General features: G+C 31.5%; 1 protein-coding gene across 1 annotated transcript in view; it reads left to right on the top strand.

Moving 5' to 3' along the window:
• LOC149415171 (uncharacterized) overlaps positions 1-26,640 on the top strand; it is a 64,679-nt gene that overhangs the window by 17,447 nt on the left and 20,592 nt on the right. Inside the window, exons 3-5 of the mRNA XM_089643028.1 lie at positions 2,212-2,260; positions 10,274-10,322; positions 21,061-21,224. Coding sequence (XP_089499154.1) covers positions 21,089-21,224 — 136 coding nt within the window. The 5' untranslated portion in view covers positions 2,212-2,260; positions 10,274-10,322; positions 21,061-21,088. The remainder of the gene's footprint in view (positions 1-2,211; positions 2,261-10,273; positions 10,323-21,060; positions 21,225-26,640) is intronic.

The raw sequence follows: 26,640 nt of genomic DNA, 5'->3' as shown, positions 1-26,640 counted from the left end.
CATAATAAAAAGAGCAACATCGGTTCAAACATAAATAAAGGACTCACTTGTAGACCATAGATATATTACTCACGTCGAGCGGTTGTAATGTCGGTTCAGCAGATTCAGTTGTATCAACCAAACGGTGTGTTTGAACGTGTTGGTGTATTATTCGTAATAATCTATAATAAAAAAATATTTATTTAGAATCATGGTTTTTTTTTTAAATATACCTGAATACATTTTTCCTAGCCATAGTATTTTTCACTGTATTTCCCACGGAGGAAGGAAGAGAGTCCTTCCTCCGTGGTATTTCCTTATTCTATGAGTGTGTGTATATGTTTAAAGTCCAAGGGACAGCGTCTTTATTAAGAGTGAAAAGTATTACAAATGTTTTGTCAGTATTTAACGATAGTAAAAGTTGATCGAATCCATTATTGATCAAGTTTATGTATAACTGAGCCATTCTCTGAGCTTCGTTCCACGTAAAACCCTTAGGACGGGTTGTTTCGCAGAATTTTAACAATTCATTCTATTCCAGTTCTGTTATTCTATCATTATCAGTCAGTTGTTTCACAAAACTAAAATATTAATAGATCTTGAATAGAACCTTGACAGAACTTCACTTCACAGAACTTCAAAATCAAATAGTTAAAGTATTCAAATATGATTTAAGATTTTCACGGCCAAAAGTATTTTTGTTATTTGTTTTTGGGGTATTATAAAAAAAATATAATATGGGGTATTATAAAAAAAAAAAAAAAAGTTAAAGTATTGTTTAAATTTTGTGAAACAACCCGTCTTTAGTTAATTTTGCTTTGTCATCGGCATGTCAAATAACTTTTGATATTATATGGATTTTTAAAATGTTGTTCAGGTACATAATAAATAAAATAGTCCCAGTTAGTTCCCTGTGGGATGCCAAAATCCGTGGTCTGCGAACCGCTCAGAAAGACATTTGACTTTAAAAATTGCTCTCTACGTTTAAGCACTATTTCGTTATAGCAATGTTCGCCAAATTGAATATAAGCTTAAAATCTGATAAACTGTCAAAAGCTTTTCTTAAGTCGACAAATATTCCAGTGCATTTTGTATTTCGTGAAAATATATAATATATAATATTTCAGATGTTACATCTATAAGTTGTCAAATGTTGTATCTATTATAGCATCTTCAGTCCTCAAATGTTAAATCAATCATAGCATCTTTAGTCCTTACATGTTACATCTATGATGGCATCTTTAGTCCTGAAATGTTCATATCCAGCGGAAGAATTGAGTTTTGAATCATTATTTTCATCAAATCGTTGAAATTGTGTTCAAATGTTTCTGGCTTTCACACTTCAAGGGTGTTCTAGGACATCATTTCACATTATGGAGAGAGGGAAGGTATTTTATATGTTCATTTTATTTAATTGGCAAAATTCAAAATCATATGCAAGATTGAAATCGAGTTCAGACTTAGAAGAGATGAGACGTTGAATGGAGGGAGGCAATTTCAGATAAGGCTTGAAAGAAGAGAGGATATTTGTTTAGAGAGGGACAAAGAAAAGTGATCTAAAGTTGCCACTTCTAGAACACAGAATATAAAATCTGAGGAGTCAAGAACGTGAATTTTGAAAAGGTGAGAAGGAACGGAACAATGTCCAATCCTCATTCGAATAAGTGAGGATATTTATGTTTTGATGAATGAGTTAAGATGTTTTAAGGATTGGAATATGATGTATATAAATCCTCTGAAGTCGAAGCTGTGTCTCTTCTATTATTTTTATATTTGCCGATAGTTAAGTTAGAATTTTTTTGGGCTACTCTTTGACCTCTCCAACTGTTCCCTCGACCCATCGGCGGGTTAGGAATAAGCCGACGTAGCTCAGTGGTCCAGAGCACCTGAACGGACATCAGAAGGTGTGGGTTCAATTCCCGTCGGCGACATTCATTTATACTTACAATTTGTATGATGTTTCAGGCGTGTAATTAAGGCTTATAATAAATTGTTATAATTTGTGCTTTGCATCATAACCTTGTCTTATAAACATTAGTGTATAGTTAAAAAAAATAATTATATAGTAACGCCCATTAAAAAGGATTAATGAGAAATCCTTCAGATAATTACATATGTCTGATATAAGCATATTTAATATATTGTAAAAGAATGTTTAAAGTTCTTAAAATTTGTGTTTTGCATAATGTGTTATTTTTCATAGTTAATATTTAAATTATTTTCTCTTTAAAGGTCTCCACCTTGGGCTCCCCCAGAAGCAAGTTCTAAGTCAGCAGTAAAGGTAACTAAATTTATTTATTATTTGACGACCTATTGCCCTAGTGGACTTTTGCGAATTTGTATATAAATTGTATTTTACTCTTATCTACAGTGTGTTAGTTAAACAGGATAGTGTATAGTATTTATTGTATAGGTAGTGAATAGTGTATAGAAGCAGGACACACAACATTATAGCAAATACGTATAATAAATCCTGAAATAGTAGACGAATGCATGAAATAAACTATTTTGTACGACTAGATTTTTACCCGTTGCAGGCAGCTAATAGTGATTAGTATAATGTTTGAATGTGGATGAAGCAAGGAGTGTGTGCTATACTTTTATATTCATGATTTGATCTTTGAATATGAATGAAACAAGAAGTGTTTATTTTTGAAGTTATTGCATTTCAAATAATTCCAAGTAAGAAGCTACTTTGAATTATTAAACTCATTCTTGTTAGTAATGTGCTTATTTTAAATTAATTATCGCATTCCTGTAAGTAGGATTGTACATAATTTATCGCATTCCAAATAGTTTATTGCTACTTTGAATTTATGGCATTTCAGATTGTATAGTGTAAATTTGAATTAATTGCATTCCAGAAAGTAGGATTCGACTTTAAATTAATCGTATTCAGAGATGTGCAAAATGGGTACCCAAAACCATTTGAAATGCAAAATGGAAATGGGTCAAAACTTTTCCATTTGAAAATGCAAAATGCAAAATGGTTTTTAGAAAAGCATTTCAAATGCAAAATGCAAAATACCTATTTTCAAAATGCATTGAAAATGCAAAATGGTTTCTCAGGTTTAAAATAATTATTGAAATTGTAAACAACTTTGTCATTTAATAATGGAAATCAATGTAGAACAACTTGTGGAATAACAAATCATACATTCTGATATGTAAAAAACAATTGAATTTGAGTGGAATATAATAGAATCTATTATTAACTAAATATTGTCATTTTTAATGATTTTTTCCTAGGGCCATCATCATTTGTGTAGTAACTCTCTAGTGAGGGGACATCCACCAGTGAACAATAAAGAAAACAGGATAGTGAGACAATCAGACAATATAAAATGTTGTTTTCTAGTACGCACCCATTATTTGACCATAGATTGTCACAGAAAACTCCAAGCAGGCGCACTAGAAAACCCACAACTTTGAGAAAACCAATATATATTCTATATTATGTAGGTATTATGTAGCCTTAGCCATTATTAGATTTTAGAAGAACGAGCTTCTCAAAAACATCATCACTCATCTTTCTTCTATGAGGTCTCATGATTATACCTCCATTTGAAATGAGACATTCAACTGGTGCTGAACTCGGAAGACAAGTATTGCATTTGATGAACATGTGCTTAACAGTAGAGTAGTCATGAAACATTTCAAAATCGGTTCTTTTGTCTTGAAGGTATTGCAAGGCTTCTAAATCTGGAGTTCCTGCTGTTGCTGCGGAAGAATCAGATGAATCTTCATTATCTTCGAAAAAAATAAGATTCATCTTGTACTATTAGTTCCACTTTGTGGATTTAAATAACATTTTTGGTACTTTCTTTTATTTTCCTTATTTGTAGTAAAAACACTGAACGGACTCTGTCCTTCTGTTCTTTAGGTGTGTACTTCATTAAAAAAAATGTATGCGACACTGTAGCGCGAATTGTACTTGTAGTAGCGACCATGCTTCCTTTTAAAACCATTGAACAAGTTGAATAAATAAACATTTCCATTCCCAATGCTGCCAATGCTGGTAACATCTTTGAAGCAAATACTTCATATTCGTGGTAATGTATTGATATCTCTCAAAGAAAATATATATTTGGTTAAAATGCAGTTCGTACATATATTTATATAATGAAATAAGATAAGCAATGCCATACAAATTATCCATCTTCACTTGTATATTCTTAAACTACTGAATATACTAACATAGCATTCTACAATTTAGCATAGTATATTGGTTTTCTTTAGGAAGCGTGCATAGGTAGATAGTTCGATATGAGAAATAATAATATTAATTACAGTACTTACATGATTTTAAATTCATAAACACCACGATCACAGATTATGAAACCATTGAAAACACAAAAAAATTGCGCGGGACTAATTTAAAAAAAAAAATAGAAACTGGTATCTAAAATTTAATATTACAGCGTCATGGCCCCGTGTTCACTATTTGAATCTGTATTTTTTAATGGCATCACTTAATTGCCAGGGCTCCTACCACGTAGCAACTTGACAGACGTAAATTATCTCTCATAGCGAGGTTGAGGACCGACTGATATACGGGGCCTATGATGAAAAGATGAATGGAGATAACAGGAAGAATGTTGCAAAAAAGCATTTGAAATGGAAAATGCATTGAGAAAAGCATTTAAAATGCAAAATGGTTTTTAGAAAAGCATTTAAAATGCAAAATGGAAAATACCCATTTTGCATTTCCATTTGAAATGGATTTATTTGAAATAAAGCACATCTCTGATCGTATTACAGCTAGAAGGATTTGATGTTTAAATATAGATAAAGCAAGGAGTGTGTGGCTACTTTATTAATCGCATTCCTTGAAGTTAATGCATTTCAGAATGAAGGGTGCTTCTTAGAATTTCTCGCATTCTAGTTAGTAGGATGCTCCTTTGAATTGAACTTGAACTTTGAATTTACTAATTGCATTTCAGACAGAATCGTGCTACTTTGAATATTTCGCGTTCCAGCTAGTAGGATTCAACTTAATCATTAACTGATTCTTCATACATACTTGGTTCATCGTAGACACGAGAGACTGTAGATCTTCCATACTGTTAGCAATCAGCACCGCATCATCAGCATACAACAGGCAACATACTTTCAGATGACTCAAGGTGTTTGTCATCCAATTAATGGTTGCCAGGGCGACATTACTCAATTTAAATAATTTTAATAAACATGCAATATTAAAAAAAAACGGCGCAATATAAATATTTTAATTACACAAAAATTATGTCGTATCAACCAACATTTTATTAATGTAATTGCATATATTCATAATGAATTTTATATTTTCGAAGTTCTATGCTTCTGGTAAATTGTACAGCGCCCTTAAGTTGATTTATCGCAGAAATGGCGACATTCAGATTATCGTAATAGAGAAAAAAAAGTCACAAGTCCCTTTGCATTTTCGAAAAAAAACTTTCACCACCTTAAGTAATTTATTTTTAAATATTTGATTAATTCATTTGGTACGTGAGTCCAGTAATTATCGTCATTTAAATTTTTGATTAATGCATTTCGTACGTAAGTCAAGTAATTTAAATATTTGATAAATAAAGATCGTACTGTTGATATCCCACTTCAGACACCAATGGTGAGATGTCTAGATTAGTGAAGTCTAGTTAATATTAGCTCCTTCTTCAAATATCTCCTGATATTAGTTAGATATCGTAGGTGAAGAGGCTGCTTTCGGGATTATCTTCAGATGGTCAATGCACAATAAGTCAGTTTTATTTAGAATATAATCAAGCAATTTATTTAACCCTTCAGTATTTTAAATATGTTCTCATATAAGTCCAAAAGGACATTGAAATTGCAATGAATTTTAACAATATTTCCGAGATATTTTAAATTCAATATAGATTACTTATTTAAGTTGAAACATCAATAAAATTTTAATATCTAACATGAATCATGTTTTTAAAAAAACTTACTGAAACATTTTTACACGAAATGTCAATAGTATGTAGATAGTACAATATTTGTTTACAAAATTAAGAAGAAAACTATCACTTCCCTTTTTATGCATTTCTTGCAAAAAAATATACCTAAAAATGTATAAACATTATGAATTATTTTCCGACAATGGAAATGTAAAAAAATATTCTTCGATTTTGAACTCATTTTGTATCAAAGCAAATATTAATATCGTAAAATAAAGTTCACAGATACCTACATAAGGCATCAATATTATTTGAAAACATCACTGTTATGAATTTCTTTATACATATAGTAATTTAATAACAAAATTAAGAGGATGCTACAAGCGAAAAATGTGTATGTTTTTGTTATACCTTATATTGTAAGTAATAGGCATTATAATCGTTTGACAAACGGAGTCTAGAAACGTTCGATTTCTAGCACAAAACTGGCTTTTATTTATATTGTAAATAATTTTACATGAAACCAAAAAAGTTAACCAAGTGAAACTGTCACAGATAATCTTAGCTATAATAATATTTTTTTATTTTTTTATTATTTATACCTACTAAACTGCCAAAGCAGTTTGTCAGCAGGTCAGGTTATTTGTAATTGCTATTTCACATAACATCAAAATATGTATATGTTTCCAGCAGAGATAGATGTTAAGAGTGTACCAGTATTTGTAAATGGACCTTAAGTTCAGTTGTACAATATTTAATCGTTCCTTGTTGCAATCTTTATTATTAATGTGTGTTTTGTCCTCAATCCATTTTTGAAGATCACTGGTTTTGCAAAAATTTACCTCATTGTCCTCCTGAAAATAATAATTATTGGACGCCATAGTCGATCGTAGCAAGGTCCTTTTTCAGTGCAGCTTTGTAGGCCGGGCAGTTGTCCTTGTCTCCAGTCGAGTGCGTAGCGGGCTTTCCAAATCTAGTGCACGTAGCGCAGACTGGTTTGGCAGCGGCATTATTCGTTGGTGTGGTTCTCTTCAGCACAGTGTCTCTGCAGTACTGTGTCCTATCATTTGGCACTTAGTACATACGGTTAGTCCAATAAAGTCTCTGACACGGCACACAGTCCAGTTGACGAACACCTTCTCCTGTTCCACCAGCACTTTTCGTATTGTAGCGGGCATCTCATAAACCCGATGACAGGTGGTTCCAGAGCGAGCGCCGAGAGATAGGAGCAGTTGAGATGTATGTCCTATATTAAGATGTCAATAAAAACTGTCAATAATATATACATGTGTGTACCATTTAAATTAACTCAAAAACACTGTTTTTATGTTTAATTCACATTAAAATTCGTTTAGATTTCACTTAAAGCTAGTTATTTCACTAGATGTTTATTATTATTGTTATTGTTTTTTAGTTCACTTTAATTGGCAAAAGTGATTTCAGTTTTGAAATCACTTTTAAAACACTTTCCTTCAAGTTTCGGTAGAATAGACACTAGGGTGTATCGATTTTTAACTTTTTTTTTTGTTTTCAAATTCCAACTTGAGAAAAAGTTGCTACTAGGTACCACAACTTACCACAAAAAATTTTGGATTTTTAAAAAAATGTTTAGGTCTCCCGCACAAGGTCTAAAGTTTTAATTTTTTTCAAAAAATATCCAATTTTAAAAAAATAAAATCGTAACTTTTGTGTTTATTCCAAGTTAAAAAACAGTAATATTAGGGCATAAAAATAAGTAAGAAACGATTTTTTTTTATAAAAAATGGATTTTAGGTCTCCCGCACAAGCCTTAAAGTTTGTTAATTTTGATTAAATTTTGTAATTTTGTGTACATATATGAACCATGTTTTTTTTTAAGTTTAAACCACCGGAATTAATTTTAATTTTCTTACAGAAGGCATAAAATGAGTTCAGAACACAAAAGTTACGATTTTATTTTTTTAAATTTAAATTTTTTTTTATATTTTTTGAAAAAAATTAAAACTTTAAGCCTTGGGCGGGAGACCTAAACATTTTTTTGAAAATCCAAAACTTTTTGTGGTAAGTTGTGGTACCTAGTAGCAACTTTTTCTCAACTTGGAATTTGAAAACAAAAAAAAAGTTAAGAATCGATACACCCTAATAGACACACTAGGATAAATTCTACACCAAGTTTTGTAGATATTTGCAGAAATTTCTCTTGTTTAGACACTTTTATTACGAATTGTCAATACTTTGCAAGGTAAAGATATCCTAGCTTCGCTTTGTGTCAATTCTTTTGGTAAACACACTTTTTGAGCATTTATCGGTAGAAGACCGGGAAGACAAACTCACCGGGTGAAAAATACTGCACATCAATAACAAATTTTCTTTGATTTGCACAATATTTCACTGTTTTTATTTTTAAGAAACGGGAGCTAAAGAAATAAGCGACAAATCTTGAAAATTGTAACAATGTTTGTATTGAAGCACATAATAAATAAGATATGTCCCAATGCAGTTAGTTCCCTGTGGGATGCCAAAATCCCTGCTCTGCGAACCGCTCAGAAAGACATTTAACTTGCTGTCTATCAAAACATATCATTTTTGATCTACGTTTAAACACTATTTCGTTATAGCTATGTTCGCCAGTTTGAATATAAGCTTAAAATCTGATAAACTGTCAAAGCTTTTCTTAAGTCGACAAATATTCCAGTGCATTTTTGTATTACGTGAAGATGTACAGTATATAATATTTCAGATGTTAAATCTATAAGTTGTCAAATGTTGTTTCTATTATAGCATCTTCAGTCCTCAAATGTTACATCTATGATGGCATCTTTGGTACTCAAATGTTTTTAAATCCTTATTGATTTGAGTTTAAAATATAATTTTGCTTTATAAATTTGAGCAATTGTTTTATCATAATTCTGTCAAATATTTTGGCGATGTGGCTTAGATTGGGGTCAACAGATTTAAATATAGGAGTAATAATAGTTTTTTTGTAATTTATGGGAAAGTTGTCGTTTTTGAAACTTGTGTTTATGATGTGTGCTAGTCGTTTACAAAATGAGTCGATTTTTTATTTTCATATCCAGGGGAAGAATTTAGTTTTAAATCATTATTTTGGTGAATGCTGGTTCATTAAAATTGTGTTCAGATGTTTTGTTTCAAATGTTTCTGGCTTTCACCCTTCAATGGTGTTCTAGGACATCAATTAAAATTATGGAGAGAGGGAAGGTATTTTACATATTCTTTTAATTTAATTGGCAAATAACAAAATCATATGCAAGATTGAAATCGAGTTCAGACTTCGAGTTAAGGATATTTGTTTAGAGAGGGACAACAAAAAATATGTGATCTAAAGTTCCCACTTCTAGAGCACAGAATATACAATCTGAGGAGTCAAGAACGTGAATTATGAAAAGGTGAGAAGGAACGGAACAATGTCCAATCCTCATTCGAATAAGTGAGGATATTTATGTTTTGATGAATGTGTTAAGATGTTATAAGGATTGGAATATGATGTATATAAATCCTCTGAAGTCGAAGCTTTGTGTCTTCTTTTATTTTTCTATTTGCCGATAGTTACGTGACGGCCGGCATAGTCCAGTGGTAACGCATTGGACTGCCATTCCGAAGGTCGCGGGTTCGAACCCGGCGTGCGCAAATAAATTTTATTTGATTAATTTGTGTTATTTCACAATTAATTAATTAAAATAATATATAGTATATTTGCGGCACGTTCCAGAGTGGAAGATACTACCAGTATCGCCCTGGTGTAAGACCACCATTCAGAATTGAAACGTTGCTCCAAATGGCTTTAGCCGTGTTTAGTGACTAGATCTGAATAGCCAGGTACTTCCCCACCTTCCTCTTTCCCTTCCCCACTTACCTTCAGCCTCACAACATCCCCCAATTGGGGATGCCATAGTCTCACTGGCTCCAGACGGGAGCAGTTGGGACTCTTGTGAGGTATTCACTATAAAAAGTTAAGCTAGAAATTTTGGGGCGACCCTTTGACCTCTCCAACTGGTCTCTCGACCCATCGGCGGGTTGGGAATAAGCCGACGTAGCTCAGTGGTCCAGAGCACCTGAACGGACATCAGAAGGTGCGGGTTCAATTCCCGTCGGCGACATTTATTTATACTTGGGAGATATTTTCAATTTGTATGGATTTTTCAGGCGTGTAATTAATGCTTATAATAATTTGTGCTTTGCATCAAAACCTTGTCTTATAAACATTAGTGTATAGTTAAACAAATAATTATATATTAACGCCCGTTAAAAAGGATTAGTGAGAAATCCTTCAGATAATTACATATGTCTGATATAAACATATTTAATATATTGTAAAAGAATGTTCAAAGTTCTTAAAACGTGTTTTGCATAATGTGTTATTTTTCATAGTTAATATTTAAATTATTTTCTCTTTAAAGGTCTCCACCTTGGGCTCCCCCAGAAGCAAGTTCTAAGTCAGCAGTAAAGGTAACTAAATTTATTTATTATTTGACGACCTATTGCCCTAGTGGACTTTTGCCAATTTGTATATAAATTGTATTTTACTCTTATCTACAGTGTGTTAGTTAAACAGGATAGTGTATAGTATTTATTGTATAGTGAATAGTGTATAGAAGCAGGACACACAGCGTAATAGCACATATGTATAATAAATCCTGAAATAGTAGACGAATGCATGAAATAAACTATTTTGTACGACTAGCTTTTTAGTGAGTGATATAATTTTTGAATGTGGATGAAGCAAGGAGTTTGTGCTTACTTTTCTATTCATGATTTGATCTTTGTGTTTGAATGAAGCAAAACAGTGTATGCCTACTTTTCACATTCCAGTTTGTATGGTGCTACATTTCAAGTTATCGCATTTCAAATAATTCCAAGTAAGAAGCTACTTTGAATTAAACTCATTCTTGTTAGTAATGTGCTTATTTTAAATTAATTATCGCATTCCAGTAAATAGGATTTTAAATTTAATTTATTGCGTTCCAGTAAGTTTTATTTATTTCTTTTTATTTTAGTTACTTTTTTAAATAATTAGGTACATTTTTCTATGGCACATGAAAATAAAAAATTAAAACAGATCATTGAAGTCCTCCTCACTAGGAGATCCTGTGCTGAGGGGGACTATATATGTTTGTATACATTTTCAGCAACTAAGATGATGTTTTTAATAAAATAGTATTTTTTAGTTCTTCTAAGTTATTTTTATTATTATTTCATGTATGATTCATACTTGCATACTTATGTTTCTATAAAATATTATTTATTGTTCTTTTATATTATCTTTATTATTACTTCATGTATAACTACCACAACACGGGCATTAGCCTAGTATGGTAGTTAAAAAAATGTCAAAAAATGTAACATGTAAACATTTATTAAATAATAAAAAAAAATATATATATATATATATATATATATATATATATATATATATTAGCTAGTTCTTCTTCCGATATTTCCTTAAGTCAAGATTTGATGTTCTTAGTGTAATTGTTTTTCGTTTTCCTTTGTTTGATGTTGAGAGGGAGTTTATTATATAATTTTATTGCTAAAAATTCAGAGCTTCTTTGTCCAAAGGTAGATTTACATTTACGAATATTTAGTGTGTCTGTTTGCTTGGCTCTGGTTTTATGATCGTGAGAGGGGTTTGCCTCTGGTTTATTTTTTAGGTGATGAACTAGAATATTTTTAGCATAGATTTTTTGTAAACTTAGAACATCAAACAGATTAAAAATATCAGTAGTTGGCGTCCTTACAGGGAGCTTTAATATGGTCTTTATGATCCAATTTTGAGTTTTCTTTAGTTTTTTTAGATGGTTTGATGATGCTGAGCCCCATCCTATTATTCCATATTCCAATAGAGAGTGGCATAGAGCATAATATACTCTCTTTAGATCTGTAGTTGACAAGATATTTCGTAATTTTTTGAAGAAATAGATGAGTTTTTTAGCTTTTTTGAGGTTCCTTCGATGTGTGCATCCCAATGAAGTTTGTCGTCAATTACGATCCCAAGATATTTAATTGTATTAGTTTGGACTATATGCGGGCAAGAACATTGCGGATATTTGTTTAGACATTCATGTAATTTGAGTGTATGCTCATTCGTTGGTTGACCTCTTTTGTTTTTAGAGAATGTTAGATATTTAGTGTTACTCACATTTAATGTATGGGAGTTTGCTTTTATTAATTAGTTTTGGAGTACAGTCAGACCTTGCTCCGCTTTTTTATGTGTGCTTGTCCAATTTTGTTCATAGAATATAATGACAGTGTCATCTACAAAGCTCATCATGTCTCCTTTAACGGGAAGACTCATAAGGAAGGTCATTAATATAAATGAGAAATAGTATTGGACTCAATACGCTTCCTTAAGGGACACCTTACTTGATTGATAGAGTTTTGCTACTTTTTTTACCAATTTGTACATACTGCTCTCTTCCAGTTAAGTAAATTTTAAGTAGATTTAGAGTTGTTTGTGTTATTCCATTTTTTTTATTTTTTAAAATAGTATTTCATGGTCAATTGTATCAAAAGCTTTTTGAAGGTCAATAAAAACTGCCAAGCATTTTTTACCTTCATCCAGTTTTTTTATAATTGTATTTGTTACTTTAGCTATAGCATCACCAGTACCCAGGTTTTCCCTAAAACCGTATTGCGTCGTTGAAAATATTTTATATTCATCCAAAAATTAAACCATTTGTTTTTTATTACTTTTTCCAATATTTTCGATAGTGTAGGTAATAGATTAATTGGTCGATAGTTAGATATATCATTTTTGGGACCACTTTTGTAAATTGGAATAATCATAGCAATTTTAAGACGTGTGGGAAAAATACCTTTTCTTATTGAAAGATTTACAAGGTACGTCAGTGGGTAGATTAGCTCATTTAGTAGATATTTAATTGCTCTGTTTGATATCAGTTCATTTCCCGATGAGGCATTTGTGTTTAGGGAGGCTATGGTATTTCTTATATCTTCACTTGTTATCTTGACTATGTTAATGGAGTTTTCTTGATTGACATTTTCATTCCACACTGTTTTTTTCGGTAGTAAATGAAGATTGTTTGATTTTATTTGCTAAGTTCGAGCCTATATTGCAAAATTAGTTGTTTGCAAAGTCGAGATTTTTTTCTGGATGTTCTGCAAAAGATGTTGGTATCCTGTCAATGTTTAATTCTTTAATGTTTTTAACATTGTGCGAGGCTTTAGGCTTTGTAATTTCGTTTATGATCTAACAGAATTTCCGGGAATCATTATTACATTCCTTGATTTTCTTTTTATAGAATGCTTCTTTAGCATAACGGATTACATTTTTACAAATGTTACGATATCTTTTGTAGAAGCGATGTAAATGGATATCATAGGGGTAGTTTCTTACTTTTCTGTGGAGTTCGTCTCTTTTCCTGATTGAGTTGATAATGTTCTGACTAATCCAGGGTTTAATGTCAATAACGTCTCTTTTCCTGATTGAGTTGATAATGTTCTGACTAATCCAGGGTTTAATGTCAATATTTTTATGAGATATCTTTTTTTCTGTCGTTATGGTGTTTGATAGAATAATGTTATGAGTAAAGTCAATAAAATAGTTCCAAGCAGCATCAGTATCATAATTTCCAAGAAGGTTTGACCAGTCAGCAATTTGTAGCTCGATTTTAACGTTTTCCCAATTTGTTTCAGACTTTGCTGTGACAGATTTATTTTTTTGATTTATAGATGTATTTTTATTATTAATAGTTAGAAGTATTGTGTAGTGATCAGTCAGTGTAGAAGGGTAAATAATGGTTTGAGTTAATTTATCAGTTTTGCTAAAAATATGATCTATGCATGATTTGCTTTCATTGCATACTCGTTTAGGTTCATCAACCAGGCTTTTAAAACCATGGTGAGCTAGTGTATGTATATACTCATATTTTTTTGGATGTCCATTTTCCAGGATATCAATATTTATATCTCCGATAATAAAAACATTCTTAGTATTTTTGAGTAAGTTAAGCTCAAAATATAAGGAGTTTCAGAATGGCTCCAGATTTTTTGTAGAAGGTGATCTATATATTGCGAGAACTGTTATATCCTTACCAATTGATATCTTTAGACAGTTTGCGTTATTAATATTGATCTCTCTGACTTCAACTTCAGTATCTTCTTTAATGTATGCAATAACACCATCACTCTTTGTATTATTCATTAGTGTGGAGTAATCGACATTTTTATCAATTTGTAGAGGGTAGTGTTTATCAGTTAACCAACATTCAGTAAGGATAATTATGTCCCAGGTTAAATTTAAACGTTTAATTAATATTTGTACCTCGTCAAAGTTTTTGTTTATGCTTCTAATATTTTGAAACAGTATGTTAAAATTTTCCAGTATATTAAAATTAAGTCCGGGTTGAATCTTGCGATCATACATAAAGATAGCTGCCAATAAAAATGTGCGGTGAGAAAAATGAAGACAATTTTGGTAGTTATTATTATATATTATTATTACCAAAGTGCCCATAACACTAATTACTCCAAATATGCTAAGGAATAGCTGGTTAAAGTTTGTCGGGTACGTGCCGATACACCCTGTATATAAAAATAGAAAATAAAATCAAAGTGAAGTCAAAATTTCATAGAAATCAATGAGTACAAATATATGATATAACGTCAGTAAAATGCATACAATAACGTCATAATCGTTGAAATACAAAATTATAAATATATATATATATACACCTATACACCTATACACCTATACACCTATACACCTATACCCTATACACCTATACACCTATACACCTATGTTACCATAACACGCACATGCAAATCGCTCATCAAGATATAACTTATCCCTACTTTCTTACCAAATAGTACTTTCTTTGATTTTATATTGTATTTGTATTCTTTTTTTAGAAATACACTTGTACTTAATGTACTTGTATTTTTACTACATTTTTAATTCTATTTTAATTACACAAATGTACTTGTATTTTTTCTTTTTATTTATTCTTTATTTTTTTTTTGATACATGCTCCTTGTATTATTTTTAATTCAATAATATGTATTCTCTTTGATATACTTTTTATATTATTTTTAATTTTTCTGTTTTCCACACCTATTTTTTATATTCATATATCAAACTTATGTAGATATTTTGCATTATTTTTAATTCCTTTATACTTCATACTTGTTTTAGATGTATAAATTATTTTATTTTATTTTTATATTTTTCTGTTTTCATTCAACTTATTTTTAATTTGTATTATTATACTTAACATAAAATTGACCACTACAACACGGGCATGTGCCTAGTGTGGTGGCCAAAAATTTACCCGTTTACTGTAATGTATAAACTTTACTGAATAAAGAACATTAAAAAAATATATATATAAATATCCGTATTAAAATTATGTTTGGGTAAAATCAGGAAAAATTCTCGTCAGAAAATCCAAAGACTCAAAGGTTATGGAAATAAAACACCTAAACGATATATCTAATAAACTGACATAAACACGACTGTACATCTAACACAACCTCACATCACATACTTACACAAATACACACCAACATGGCAGATTACATGGAATATATAGATTCGGACAATCAACACTACTGTGAAAGTACAAATGATATTAACCTCTGGACCAAATTCACAAAAGAAAAACATAGAATCAATATATTACACCAAAACATTAGATCGATCAATAAAAATTTTGATGAATTTCTTATATACCTCCAACAGCTCGAAAATAATTTTGATGTCATTGTGCTGACAGAATGCTGGTTGAATGACAACTACATACCAAAAACAATCAAAAACTATAATACACACCATACAAAAATACACAAAAACCAAAATGATGGTATAGTTATATACGTCAGTGATAAAAATAACACAACCATTCAAGAAATAAACATAATCGACTCCAACTGCATACAAATTACATATGGAAAAGAAACATGTATCCTAGCTATGTACAGATCTCCATCCAAAAACAACATCACAAATTTCTTAACTGATCTTAACAATACATTAAATGATCTCAACAAATACAAAAATATCATCATCATAGGAGATCTTAATATAAACATTCTACAAAACGGACACCCACAAAACATAGAATACCTAGCAATACTAGCACAACACGGACTGGAGCCAATAATAAATGTCCCAACACGGGTCACACAAAACACTAAAAGCTGCATAGACCATATAATGATCAAGACAAAACTAAAAACCAAAACAGTAGTACTTGAAAGCACAATCACTGATCACTACATGAATATGATAACAATAGACACCGAAAACACTACTTCGAAACAACATAAAATATTTACAAAAAAAATAATTGACTACTCAAACTTAAAAGAAAAACTCCAAAAAATAAACTGGAATACATTATACCAAATAGATAATGTCGATGAAGCCTGGAATACATTTACAAATACGCTTACGCAAGAAATAAATAATTACACTACAATAAAACATATAAAACTTACACACAAAGCAAAAAAAATTAAACTATGGATAACACAAGGAATATTAAACTGTATTCGTAAACGAGACAAAATTCACAAACAAATTAAACAAACACCGTATGACATGGAACAACTTAATTACTATAAAAGATATAGAAACATATGCACGAAAATTATTAGAGTAGCTAAGGAGATGTACTACAAAGAAAAACTTAAAAAAGCAAACAATTACCCAAAGGAAACATGGAGAATATTAAAGGAAGTTACATACACACAAAAATACAAACAAAAAAATACTATCGAACATCTAAATATTAACTCGAAAAAAATAGATGCCAAAACAAATATAGAAATGATGGCAAACCACGCAAATAACTTTTTTGCAACTATAGGGAAAGTTTTAGCGAATCGTAAAAAACACAGCACAAACACACTAACACAAACAAACAGATCAAACATCGATACCCAACCAACACAACACAGATTTATATTAAAAATAAGTTCGGAAATGGAAATTAACAAAATAATAAATACATTAAAAAACCAGATTGCTCCTGGATTAGATGAGATAACAACGGATTGCATTAAAATAATAAAAAATGAAATATTAAAACCTATAACACACCTAATCAACCTTAGCATAACACATGCCTGCTTTCCTAATACTCTTAAAAAAGGACTGGTAATCCCTATGTATAAATCCGGAGATAAAATGGAAATAAATAACTATAGACCAATCACTTTGTTAAACTCTCTATCAAAGATTTTCGAAAGACTATTAAAAAACCAAATAATAAAATACCTGGAAGAAAACAAATTAATCTCGGACAAACAATATGGATTTAGAGAAAAAAGAAGCACAAAAGAAGCTTTAGCTAGTACAATAGATTATATACATAGCAACTTAGATCAAGGGTTTAAATGCATAGCGATATATTTAGATTTGGCTAAAGCCTTTGATTCAATATGCCACAAAACACTTTTTAAAAAATTAGAAAATATGGGTATCAAAGACAAAGAACTACAACTATTAAAAAGTTACATGAGCGACAGAACACAACAAGTCAAAATTAATAACTATACTAGCAAACCACTACCGATTACACACGGAGTTCCACAAGGAAGCATACTAGGGCCAGTTCTTTTCATAATTTACATAAATGAACTTTGCAGCATGGAAATAGATGGAGAAATAATTAGTTACGCAGACGACACAGTTTTACTATTTAAATCTAAGGACTGGAATAAGGTTTATAACATAGCGAATCTAGGAATCACGCAAGTGAAAAAATGGTTGGACTCAAATACACTCACACTAAACATATCGAAAACAAAATTCACAACGTACAGCATAACTAAAACAGGACAGCCAAAAAACAATACAAACACCATAAAAATACACGAATGCATAAACACCAACATCTGCGATTGCCCCCCTCTAGAAAAAACAGAACAAATAAAGTATCTAGGAATCGTAATTGACCATAATCTTAGATGGACACATCACATCAAACAAATCACAAATAGACTCCTCAGAACAATACACATTTTCCTAAACATAAGAAACATATATAAAATAAAACAATTGAAAACAATATATTATGCACTATGCCAATCAATAATAGAATATGGAATAATTGCTTGGGGAGGAGCAACAAACGCAGCTATCGCTCAAATAGAAATCGCACAGAAAACGATATTAAAGGTAATACTCAAAAAACATAAACTAACCGACACAGACCAAATATTTAAAAGCTGTGACGTACTTGATATACGCCAATTATATGTTAAAACACTACTAAACTACATTTTCGACCAAAAAAACAAACCCAAACAAACACAAAATATCACTAATAGACCGGTCAGACAAGCGTACAAAGAAAACATAAAAACTCCGACGGTAAACACTACCTTTGGACAAAGACACCATAAATACCACGCTATTAAAGCATTCAACAGTCTTCCACTTGAAACAAAAATTGAGGAAAATAAAAATAAATTCAAACACAAAATAAAAAAATGGATTAAAGAACAAAAAGACAATATTACCAAAATTCTATAACATAAAAGAATAAAACATATACACGCAACACACAAAAAGATATAAAACACGCAACACGCACAAACACATATATTATTATAAATACCGATTTACATTCTCTTTTGATATTTTTCTTTTATTTTTAATCTTTATTTTTATTTTAAATTTATCTTTATTTTAATGTTGTTTTTCTTTTATTTTTAAATGTATAAATTCTTAAATTATAAAATGGGGGCCTCAGCACGGGTAAACAACCCAGTGAGGCCAACATTACTAAATTGAAATATGAAATATTGTAAAAAAAAAATGTATCAACAATAAAAAAATAAAATAAAAAAAAGTAAAAGGTATAGAAAGTTTAATTACGATAAAATAGAAAGTTATCAATTACGATGAGGTTGCTAGTAACTTATTGATGAAAAGTCCGTTTTTTGTTAAGTAACCAAGGATTGAATTTTTTATAAAACAATATGAGGTTTTCATGAGTTAATTGGAAGCTATAAGCCAAAAATGTGTATATTCTTGGTATAACTTATATTGTAGGGAATAGGCATTAAAATTGCTTGAAAAACGTAGTCTAGAAACATTTGATTTCAAGCACAAAACTGGTTTTTATTTATTTTGTAAATAATTTTTTTTACAAGAAAGCTAAAAAGTTAATCAAGTGAAACTGTCGCAGATAATCTTGCTATAATACTGTATTTTTTTAAAGTTGTTTCCTTTACGCGTTCATACATTTGTATTGAAAAAATCTTTTTTCAGGTAGTTTACATTTATATTTATTATTGAGTAATTTATTTTTTATTTGTATTCTACTCAAGTGAAGCGATCGGAAAACCTTCAATTTATCTAAAGCATATTTTTTGGTATTCATAATGTACACAATTTGTTATAAAGATTAATGAAAGTAGTGATTTAGCATTAAGCATAAGGGTGTTGAAAATGAAGTGTGCGAGGTTTGATTTAATTTTTGGCACTTGAAGTTGGTTTTTGCTCTGTGTTTTGTGAGTGATTAAAGTGGCATGGTGAAGATTGATATCTAGAATATTAGTTGAAATTAGAAGGTTTTCTGTTGGGTGTAGGTAAGGCTTTTTGATCATGATCCTAATTGATGTTTTGTGAGTAGTGTTTAGCGCTTTGACGTATGTATCGGCGGTTAAAACAGGTATAGCTATATATCCACGCAGATTAAGAGGAATTTGGTTAGAGATTTTGTCCGCTCCTGGAGTAGAACGTGGTTTAAAAGATAAAATGAGTTCGGTATTTTTTTTTAATTTAGTTTATATATATTAAAGGAGTACAAAGGACGCTCGGTACAGCCGTGTTAGGATATTTGTTGTAATGTAGTGTGGCTCTAGGTGAGGATTTTGTTTGCTAGATTTAGGCCAACGGTTGAAAAATACTAATTAATATGATTAACCAGTTTATCAGGTTCGTGTTTTGCTAGAAACATTTATCCATTAATTGATCATTTATTAATATTATCACTTTTCTTTGGTTTAAGATAAGCGGCCCTTGATCGACTTCCCAATTTATTTTGGATCCATACTGGCGTTCTTAATTTCGTTTCTATAGAATTTATATTTGGCCTGCTTTATTAGTTTATTGCAAAGACTTCTGTATAATGGATAGTTTTGTGTTTTTATTTACTCTCATATGCATAGTGTTTCGTTTGTGTATTCTCTTTACTAAACCTGTTGTGATCCATGGTTTATTTTTCAAAGTTTGGGAGTGGTGTTTTCGTGGGTTTTTAATGTGTTTAATCGTTTACATTTCCAGCGTTAGTAGGAAAGCATTGTGAGCTAAGTTTGGGTTTTTTCTTTAATTGTTGTGATCCAAGATTCATGACTTATTAGGCATTTTCTTTTTTGTCATTGTTTGATCGAATGCCAAGTGAAGTAGTGTAGTGATCAGTGACTGTGGTATGAATAATGTATGAAATAGTTGATTTGTTAGTTATAGCAAAAATATGATCAATACAAGTTAATAGTTGACTTCAGGCCATAGTGACTTAAAAGACTTGGGTGTTGGTGGGTTTTCGGATTACTATCGAGGATAACAAATTATTATAAGCAATACTTAGTCGCCAGAAATATCCATACAAATTGAAAATATCTCCCGAGTAAAAATAAAGGCCACCGACGGGAATTAAACCCGCGCCTTCAGATGTCCAGTCAGGTGCTCTGGACCACTGAGCTACGTCGGCTTATTCCCAACACGCCAAATAATTCAATATGTACTAGTTCTTCAATCAACAATTTCTGCTTATTATATTTTCTCACCTGTAAACAACCAACTCTATTTTTGAGTTGCGGGTTCAATTCCCGTCGGTGGCATTTATTTTTACTCGGGAGATATTTTCAATTTGCATGGATATTTCAGGCGAGTAATTATTGCATGATATTTTTTTATCCTTTTGTGTGATGCGTAAAAAACTGTGTCTTATAAACATTGGTTTATCATTAAAAAAATAATACTAATGAGGATGTTTAATATTTATGTTTAAACCTCCTGCTAAAATGAGTTGTTGTGTATTTTTGTTGTCTTTCAGGAGCTTTTTTAGAGAATTTAAGAATGGTGTAAGGTTTTTAAAGCAGGGGTTCTATATATAGAGAGCCTTACCCCTCGACCACGGAGGAAGGCGTCACTTAGTTTTCTATGTTAATTGAAAGGTAAAGTTTCAGTTTCTAATTATATGTAAATTCCTAGTTATATTTCAGTGACCAAATCAGAGGAAATGTTCAAATTCCTGAAACGCGCAGCTAAAAAGGTGGTCAAGGCTGGCGAGAAGGATGCTGTGTCAGACGAGGCGCGAGGATCGGACAAGAACTTGGAAGGAAGTGACTCTGCTAACCAGAAGGGGTCTCTTGAAGGTATGTTTGTTTGTTTGTTTGTACCTACCATGTACAGATACTTGTAAGCTACAGATGGCAAGAAGGATGCTCCATCAGACGAGGCCTTTAAACCGTCTTTAGTCTGAAGGAAGACATTGTGTATTTACTTACCACGGTAGAATAGCACTAGTGCTTTACTCCATTAGGCTCCACTGCATGTACATGTATTGTATGTTCTTTAGCGCAGTAAAGGCATCTTTGTGATATACGGCCGAAGCGCCGGCTATGGTTTTTCTTCTATGTATATTTATTGCATTTCAGATTGTTAGGTACTTCATTGAATTTATCGCATTCCACTAAGTAAATGCTACTTTGAATTTATCGCGTTTCAGATAGAAGAATGCTACTTTAATTTGTTTTATCGCTTTCCAGTGAGTAGAATGCAACTGTAAATTTATCGCCTTCCAGTTAGTAGGATGCCACTTAGAATATATCTCGTTCCAGTAAGTTGGATTCTACTTTGTAATGATCCGCCCTTTCTACTTCAAACTTTTCCTTCTCTTCTTTCTACGATAAATTTCTTTAAAGTCCCATAGGTAACTTTTCCATAAGGCTTTGCATATGTGTTCGCAGGGATGGAAAATTCCTCCCCTGCCGTCTCTACATGCCTTTGCTCCTCTCTTTATTACACACCCCTTCAAGTGTGTACATCCTAGTTTGTCCACGTGACGTACGACCTTGAACGTACTCATTTCACGTGACGGTTCAGTATAAAAAGGCTTCACCGAACGTTGTGTTGGTTTTTTGTTTCTCGGTTTAGAAACCTAGTTATCTATGTATGTGTGGTATCCCTTGGTTCTTTTGAGATAGAGTGAGTTGAATCCATTATCGCTGTGTTTTAAAGCCATTTCATAAACCTTATTTTTCTGAAGTCGCCTGCTCTTCAAACTAGCTACGTGATTCTACCTGTCATAGGGTAATGTGAGTATAATAAAGTGTTAGATTTTATATATGTGATATACATACGATAAATTTATGGTGTTAGTTGTCGGCGCCATCCATGTATATATTTTAGGAGGGGAAGGAGAGGAAAGGAAATGAATTTTTTTCAAGCTAAGATTGACTCCTCCTCTTACCAAACAAAACTGATGGATGATAATTTGAGCAAGGCGATCGATATCTGCGTGTCTGGATATCACAACCGGCCGGGTCTCCCCTTGTTCCAAATCGGCAACCGTCACGCCAGAATAAAGAAAACCAGGTCTCATCACCAATTTCAGAATTGCCCCAATCTCATACACCTCCAGGAAAATCTACTTTACTGAGTGTAGAAGGGGAAAACCATGACATCCCTTGTCACGAATCTAGTCGCGAAAATGTGACACGCAAGGTCCTAAGTTACGTGCCACCTCTAGAAAACGTTGTAACTCCCTCGCCGTCGGGGATTTACATCCCTTTCTAGGTCAATACATAGATAACACACGACGATCTTGTCGACATTTAGCCTGCTTTTTAACGATAGGTTGTGTGCCTACCCATTCAGCCAATTATCATGTGAGATATATGTAAGGTCTACTCGAAATGCCAAATTTAGGATGAGGACTGTCTGTATTTTAATATTCGGTTCTAGTAATTATTTTATGAGGTTACTAGCATCCTCGTGTATTAGGTATGGGTAACTCCTACTGAATACCTATCCTCTCAGGTAGGTATAAACGGATAATTGGTTTGATTTTTGCATTTAATTTAAAGAGGCTGCCTACCTCTCGAAAGGTACCTGTTGAGAAAAGTTGTTCGGTTGGTAGTTTTATTTCGGAGATTACCATCTCCCTCTTTCGACTTTAGATTTGTTTTTGTGCATCCCAATTCGTAACTTAGAAAGTCAAACAATAGATGAAAAGTATTAAATTAGAAAAGTCAAATAACAGACGAAAGATATTCATTTTGTTCTATCTGGTTGCATCCGATCGCTTTCTATTTGGGCGGTCATACGCTAGCAAAACTCCCCCTTTGACTGACTGTACACCGCGCCTCGGCCTATATATGAAAAGGTCATCGGCCCGTCTCCCTTTTTCAGCTGGTAGATAGTCTGATTGACACATTCCCTTTCGAAACATTATTTGGACGACAGGGGTTGTAAACTTGGATGCTGTATCCGTCCTTTAAAAGGGACTTCTGTTGTTTAATAAATAATATAAAAAAACTCACCCTGTTAGTCACCTCCAAATCCTAGTGTGAAGCTTACCTGGTTACACACTATATAGCTAAATCAGTTTAATTTTTCGGTCCACCCCCTACCGGCATTCCTTCTTCCTTTTAGTGAAATCCTGGCAATTTGTTCACTTTTAGTCCCCTCCCTAAGACTTTAAAAGGGTAATTAAATATTCCTGTAAATAAAATTGTACCTCCCTAATCTGTTAGGATTCGAACCCACAGTTAATGATATATTTGTTTCTCTGGTTTTCGGTCTCCGTGGATAAATGCCATCTCGCCAAATCAATAACCTAGCCCGATTAAACACTTCCCGCCTTTAAGTACATTCACTCTGTTTTAAAAACGCAATCATTATTTTTATTATTTTCATGTTTTTAAGACAAGCAATCTAGTTCGAACTGTATACGAAATCACGTTTAAATCAACACAACTTTATAACACAATCGCGATTGCACAACACCTGGCGCCCCTGAGGTGGGTTTTTACAAAACGGCGCTCTACAAATTATCCAATTATTATTATTGTCATTATTATTAATTGTTTTCTCACTGAGTCCAACCACTTTCACTTCACACAAAAACCGGTTCAATAATATTTCACTTTAATTCAGAAACCAACAAAGCTTTCTAACATCATCTGAATTCACTAATTAATTGTAATCTCACACATCACTTCTGGTTTGTATTCATTTCTCGGGGCTGTCAACGTATCCGAATTCAAGACTCGACTGCCTGTACCTGCGCCCTGTCCCGTGTGAATGTGTTTACTCCAGGCCTGTCTGTCAATAAATCTCCCGTCGTTGTCTAAACAAAAAATTTTTTTGAGCACGTTCGTTTATTATTTATCGTTTATTTATTTTCGTGATTATTCAAACCATCACAACTTTGAATTAATCTATTTTTAGTTGTTAAGATGCTACTTTGAATTAATCGGGCGCTACTTTGTCTTATTCAATTTCAATATATATTTGTTTTGTACATGGTTCGATATTAGGAATTATTGGTTTAATTTAGTTTAGATAATTTTATGAAAGATACTCCAAAATATTACAGACAACCTTATTATTAATCCTTCGGGCTAATTTTTTCGCTTTTGTGAACAGTTCGTATGATCCTTGTGTCTCCCTTACGTTCATGGAGAGAAATGTGATCTCAGAGGTGTTAGAAAGAGAAAATCCCACGCTTCATATTCAAATCTAGGCGTTAACTACATTAGAATTAAATTGTCCACCTCTATAAACCAAAGGTTCTGACCGCACTTTTAAAGAAATGTGTGAAATTTCGTGAATTCTTATTAATTACTTTCATATTAATCGACGAAGAAGTGACGTAATTATAATGTTTATAATTGAAATTAGTGTTCTTTTTGGTTATCAGTTAATTAAGTCCAGTCTTTAAAGGAATAATAAATGTAATCCCCTATTTATATAAAAGAAATACATTCACACACTCTGACAGCATATGCCAGAGGCCTGAAGGGTGCAAGGTTAAATGTAACTAATTATTTTATTTTATTTATTTCATCAAAAAATTACAGAATATATAATATATCATTATTAAGTTATATAACTATATGTAAGTTAGTAGCAGTTTCTAATAGAAGAAGAAGTAAATATGTATGTAAGAGTGTTATATAGAAATGGCATAATATACTATATTTTAACACTATATGGTCGGGCATTTTACCGCCAAATCGGGGCGAAGCGCAGGTATTTTTTTAAATTTTATCGCCAAAATTAGACTTTCCGCAAAATATTCACATCTTATGATCTATTTGATATTTTTCTATGAAACTTTCAGTGTTTTACTTTAAAAAGATGTCTCTATTTATTTACTTAGCAATGTATGTGTAATTCCTTTTTTTATGAACAAAAACTTTCTACTTTCTTGGGAATCATAGAAAAAACAGTATTTCACAATCGAAATAGCATATCGAAATTTATTCATTCAAAATTACAAGATTATTTAGAAATTTTCGATACATATAAATAAAACTATAACCTTATAGTGCTTCAATGTGTGATAGCGTTCGAAACACTTTCCTTTATGCAGGGGCACATTGCAAAACTTGCACATGTACCGCGTTTTTTTTATTTAAAAAACAAAAAAATATTGAATAAATAGTTAATAAATATCAACAAACAAGTCCTGCTAAGCCAATTGAATTGGCTTGTCAACAGGTGCTTAAAGCTTACTTACATTTACATTATTTATAAGTAATAATTTACATTTTATATCTACAGAATTAACAATTTTTTCTTACAATTTTTCATGCATATTAAAGTAAATATTTTTTTCCGATAGCCAATTTTTCACCATATATTTAACCTCATTCATAGATTTACATTACTTTATAGTGTCAGGTAATAAATTAAATATCTTCGGTTTGTTGTATTCAAACGTTCTCTGTCCGTATTTATTATTAAATTTCGGAACTATTAACCCGTCATTGCGCGTGAATCTAGTACTGTATTTATGTTCTAATTTTTCTTTATGCTGTGGGGTAAATATATACTGAATTATGATTTTTTGCCATAGAATAGCCTTAACAGGTTAAATTTTGGCACTCTGAAACAGCAACGGTGTATTATGTCTCTGTTTAAAAATATTAGGGACGACTAGTAATTTTACAATTGCATTTTGTACAACTTGGACTTGTTTCAGATTGGTTATACTAGTATTTCCCCATATGGTTAATCCTTATCTTATAATAGATTCTGCCATTGACATATAAATTTCAATTTTTAGATCTTTATGTGATATGACCAATGCCGTATCATCTGCGAATACAAAATGTTTAACAAAAGAGAACAGTTTTTTCATAATAGTTACATAGTAGTTCCCAATATGGAACCTTGTGGAACTCCTGCAGATACATTCTTTGTTTTACTAAAAGTATTATTTATTTTGGTACATATTTTTCTATTTCTAAGATAATCTTTAAATAAATTTAACACATTTCCTCTTATTCCAATTTTTTCTAAGGTTTCTAGCAGTTTTTTAGAGTTAATTGTGTCAAAATCTTTAGAGTTATCGATAAATAACACAAAAACATGTAATTTATTATTTAATTGATTATTTATGTAATTGGAAAAATCTTGCAGTAATTTTTCGGTATTTTTTTTTTCTTCGAAAGCCTTATTGCTTTGGATCTATGATAGCGAATTTTTCAATGTTATTATTTAATTTATTTGATAAAAATTTTTCGAGAATTTTTTCTAACGCAGGTAGTATACTAATAG

This window comes from Hesperophylax consimilis, chromosome 19 (genome assembly GCF_061612785.1).
Source record: "Hesperophylax consimilis isolate HC1 chromosome 19, BYU_Hcon_1.0, whole genome shotgun sequence".
Taxonomy (NCBI): domain Eukaryota; kingdom Metazoa; phylum Arthropoda; class Insecta; order Trichoptera; family Limnephilidae; genus Hesperophylax; species Hesperophylax consimilis.
This window is presented reverse-complemented; position numbering and strand designations above follow the sequence as displayed.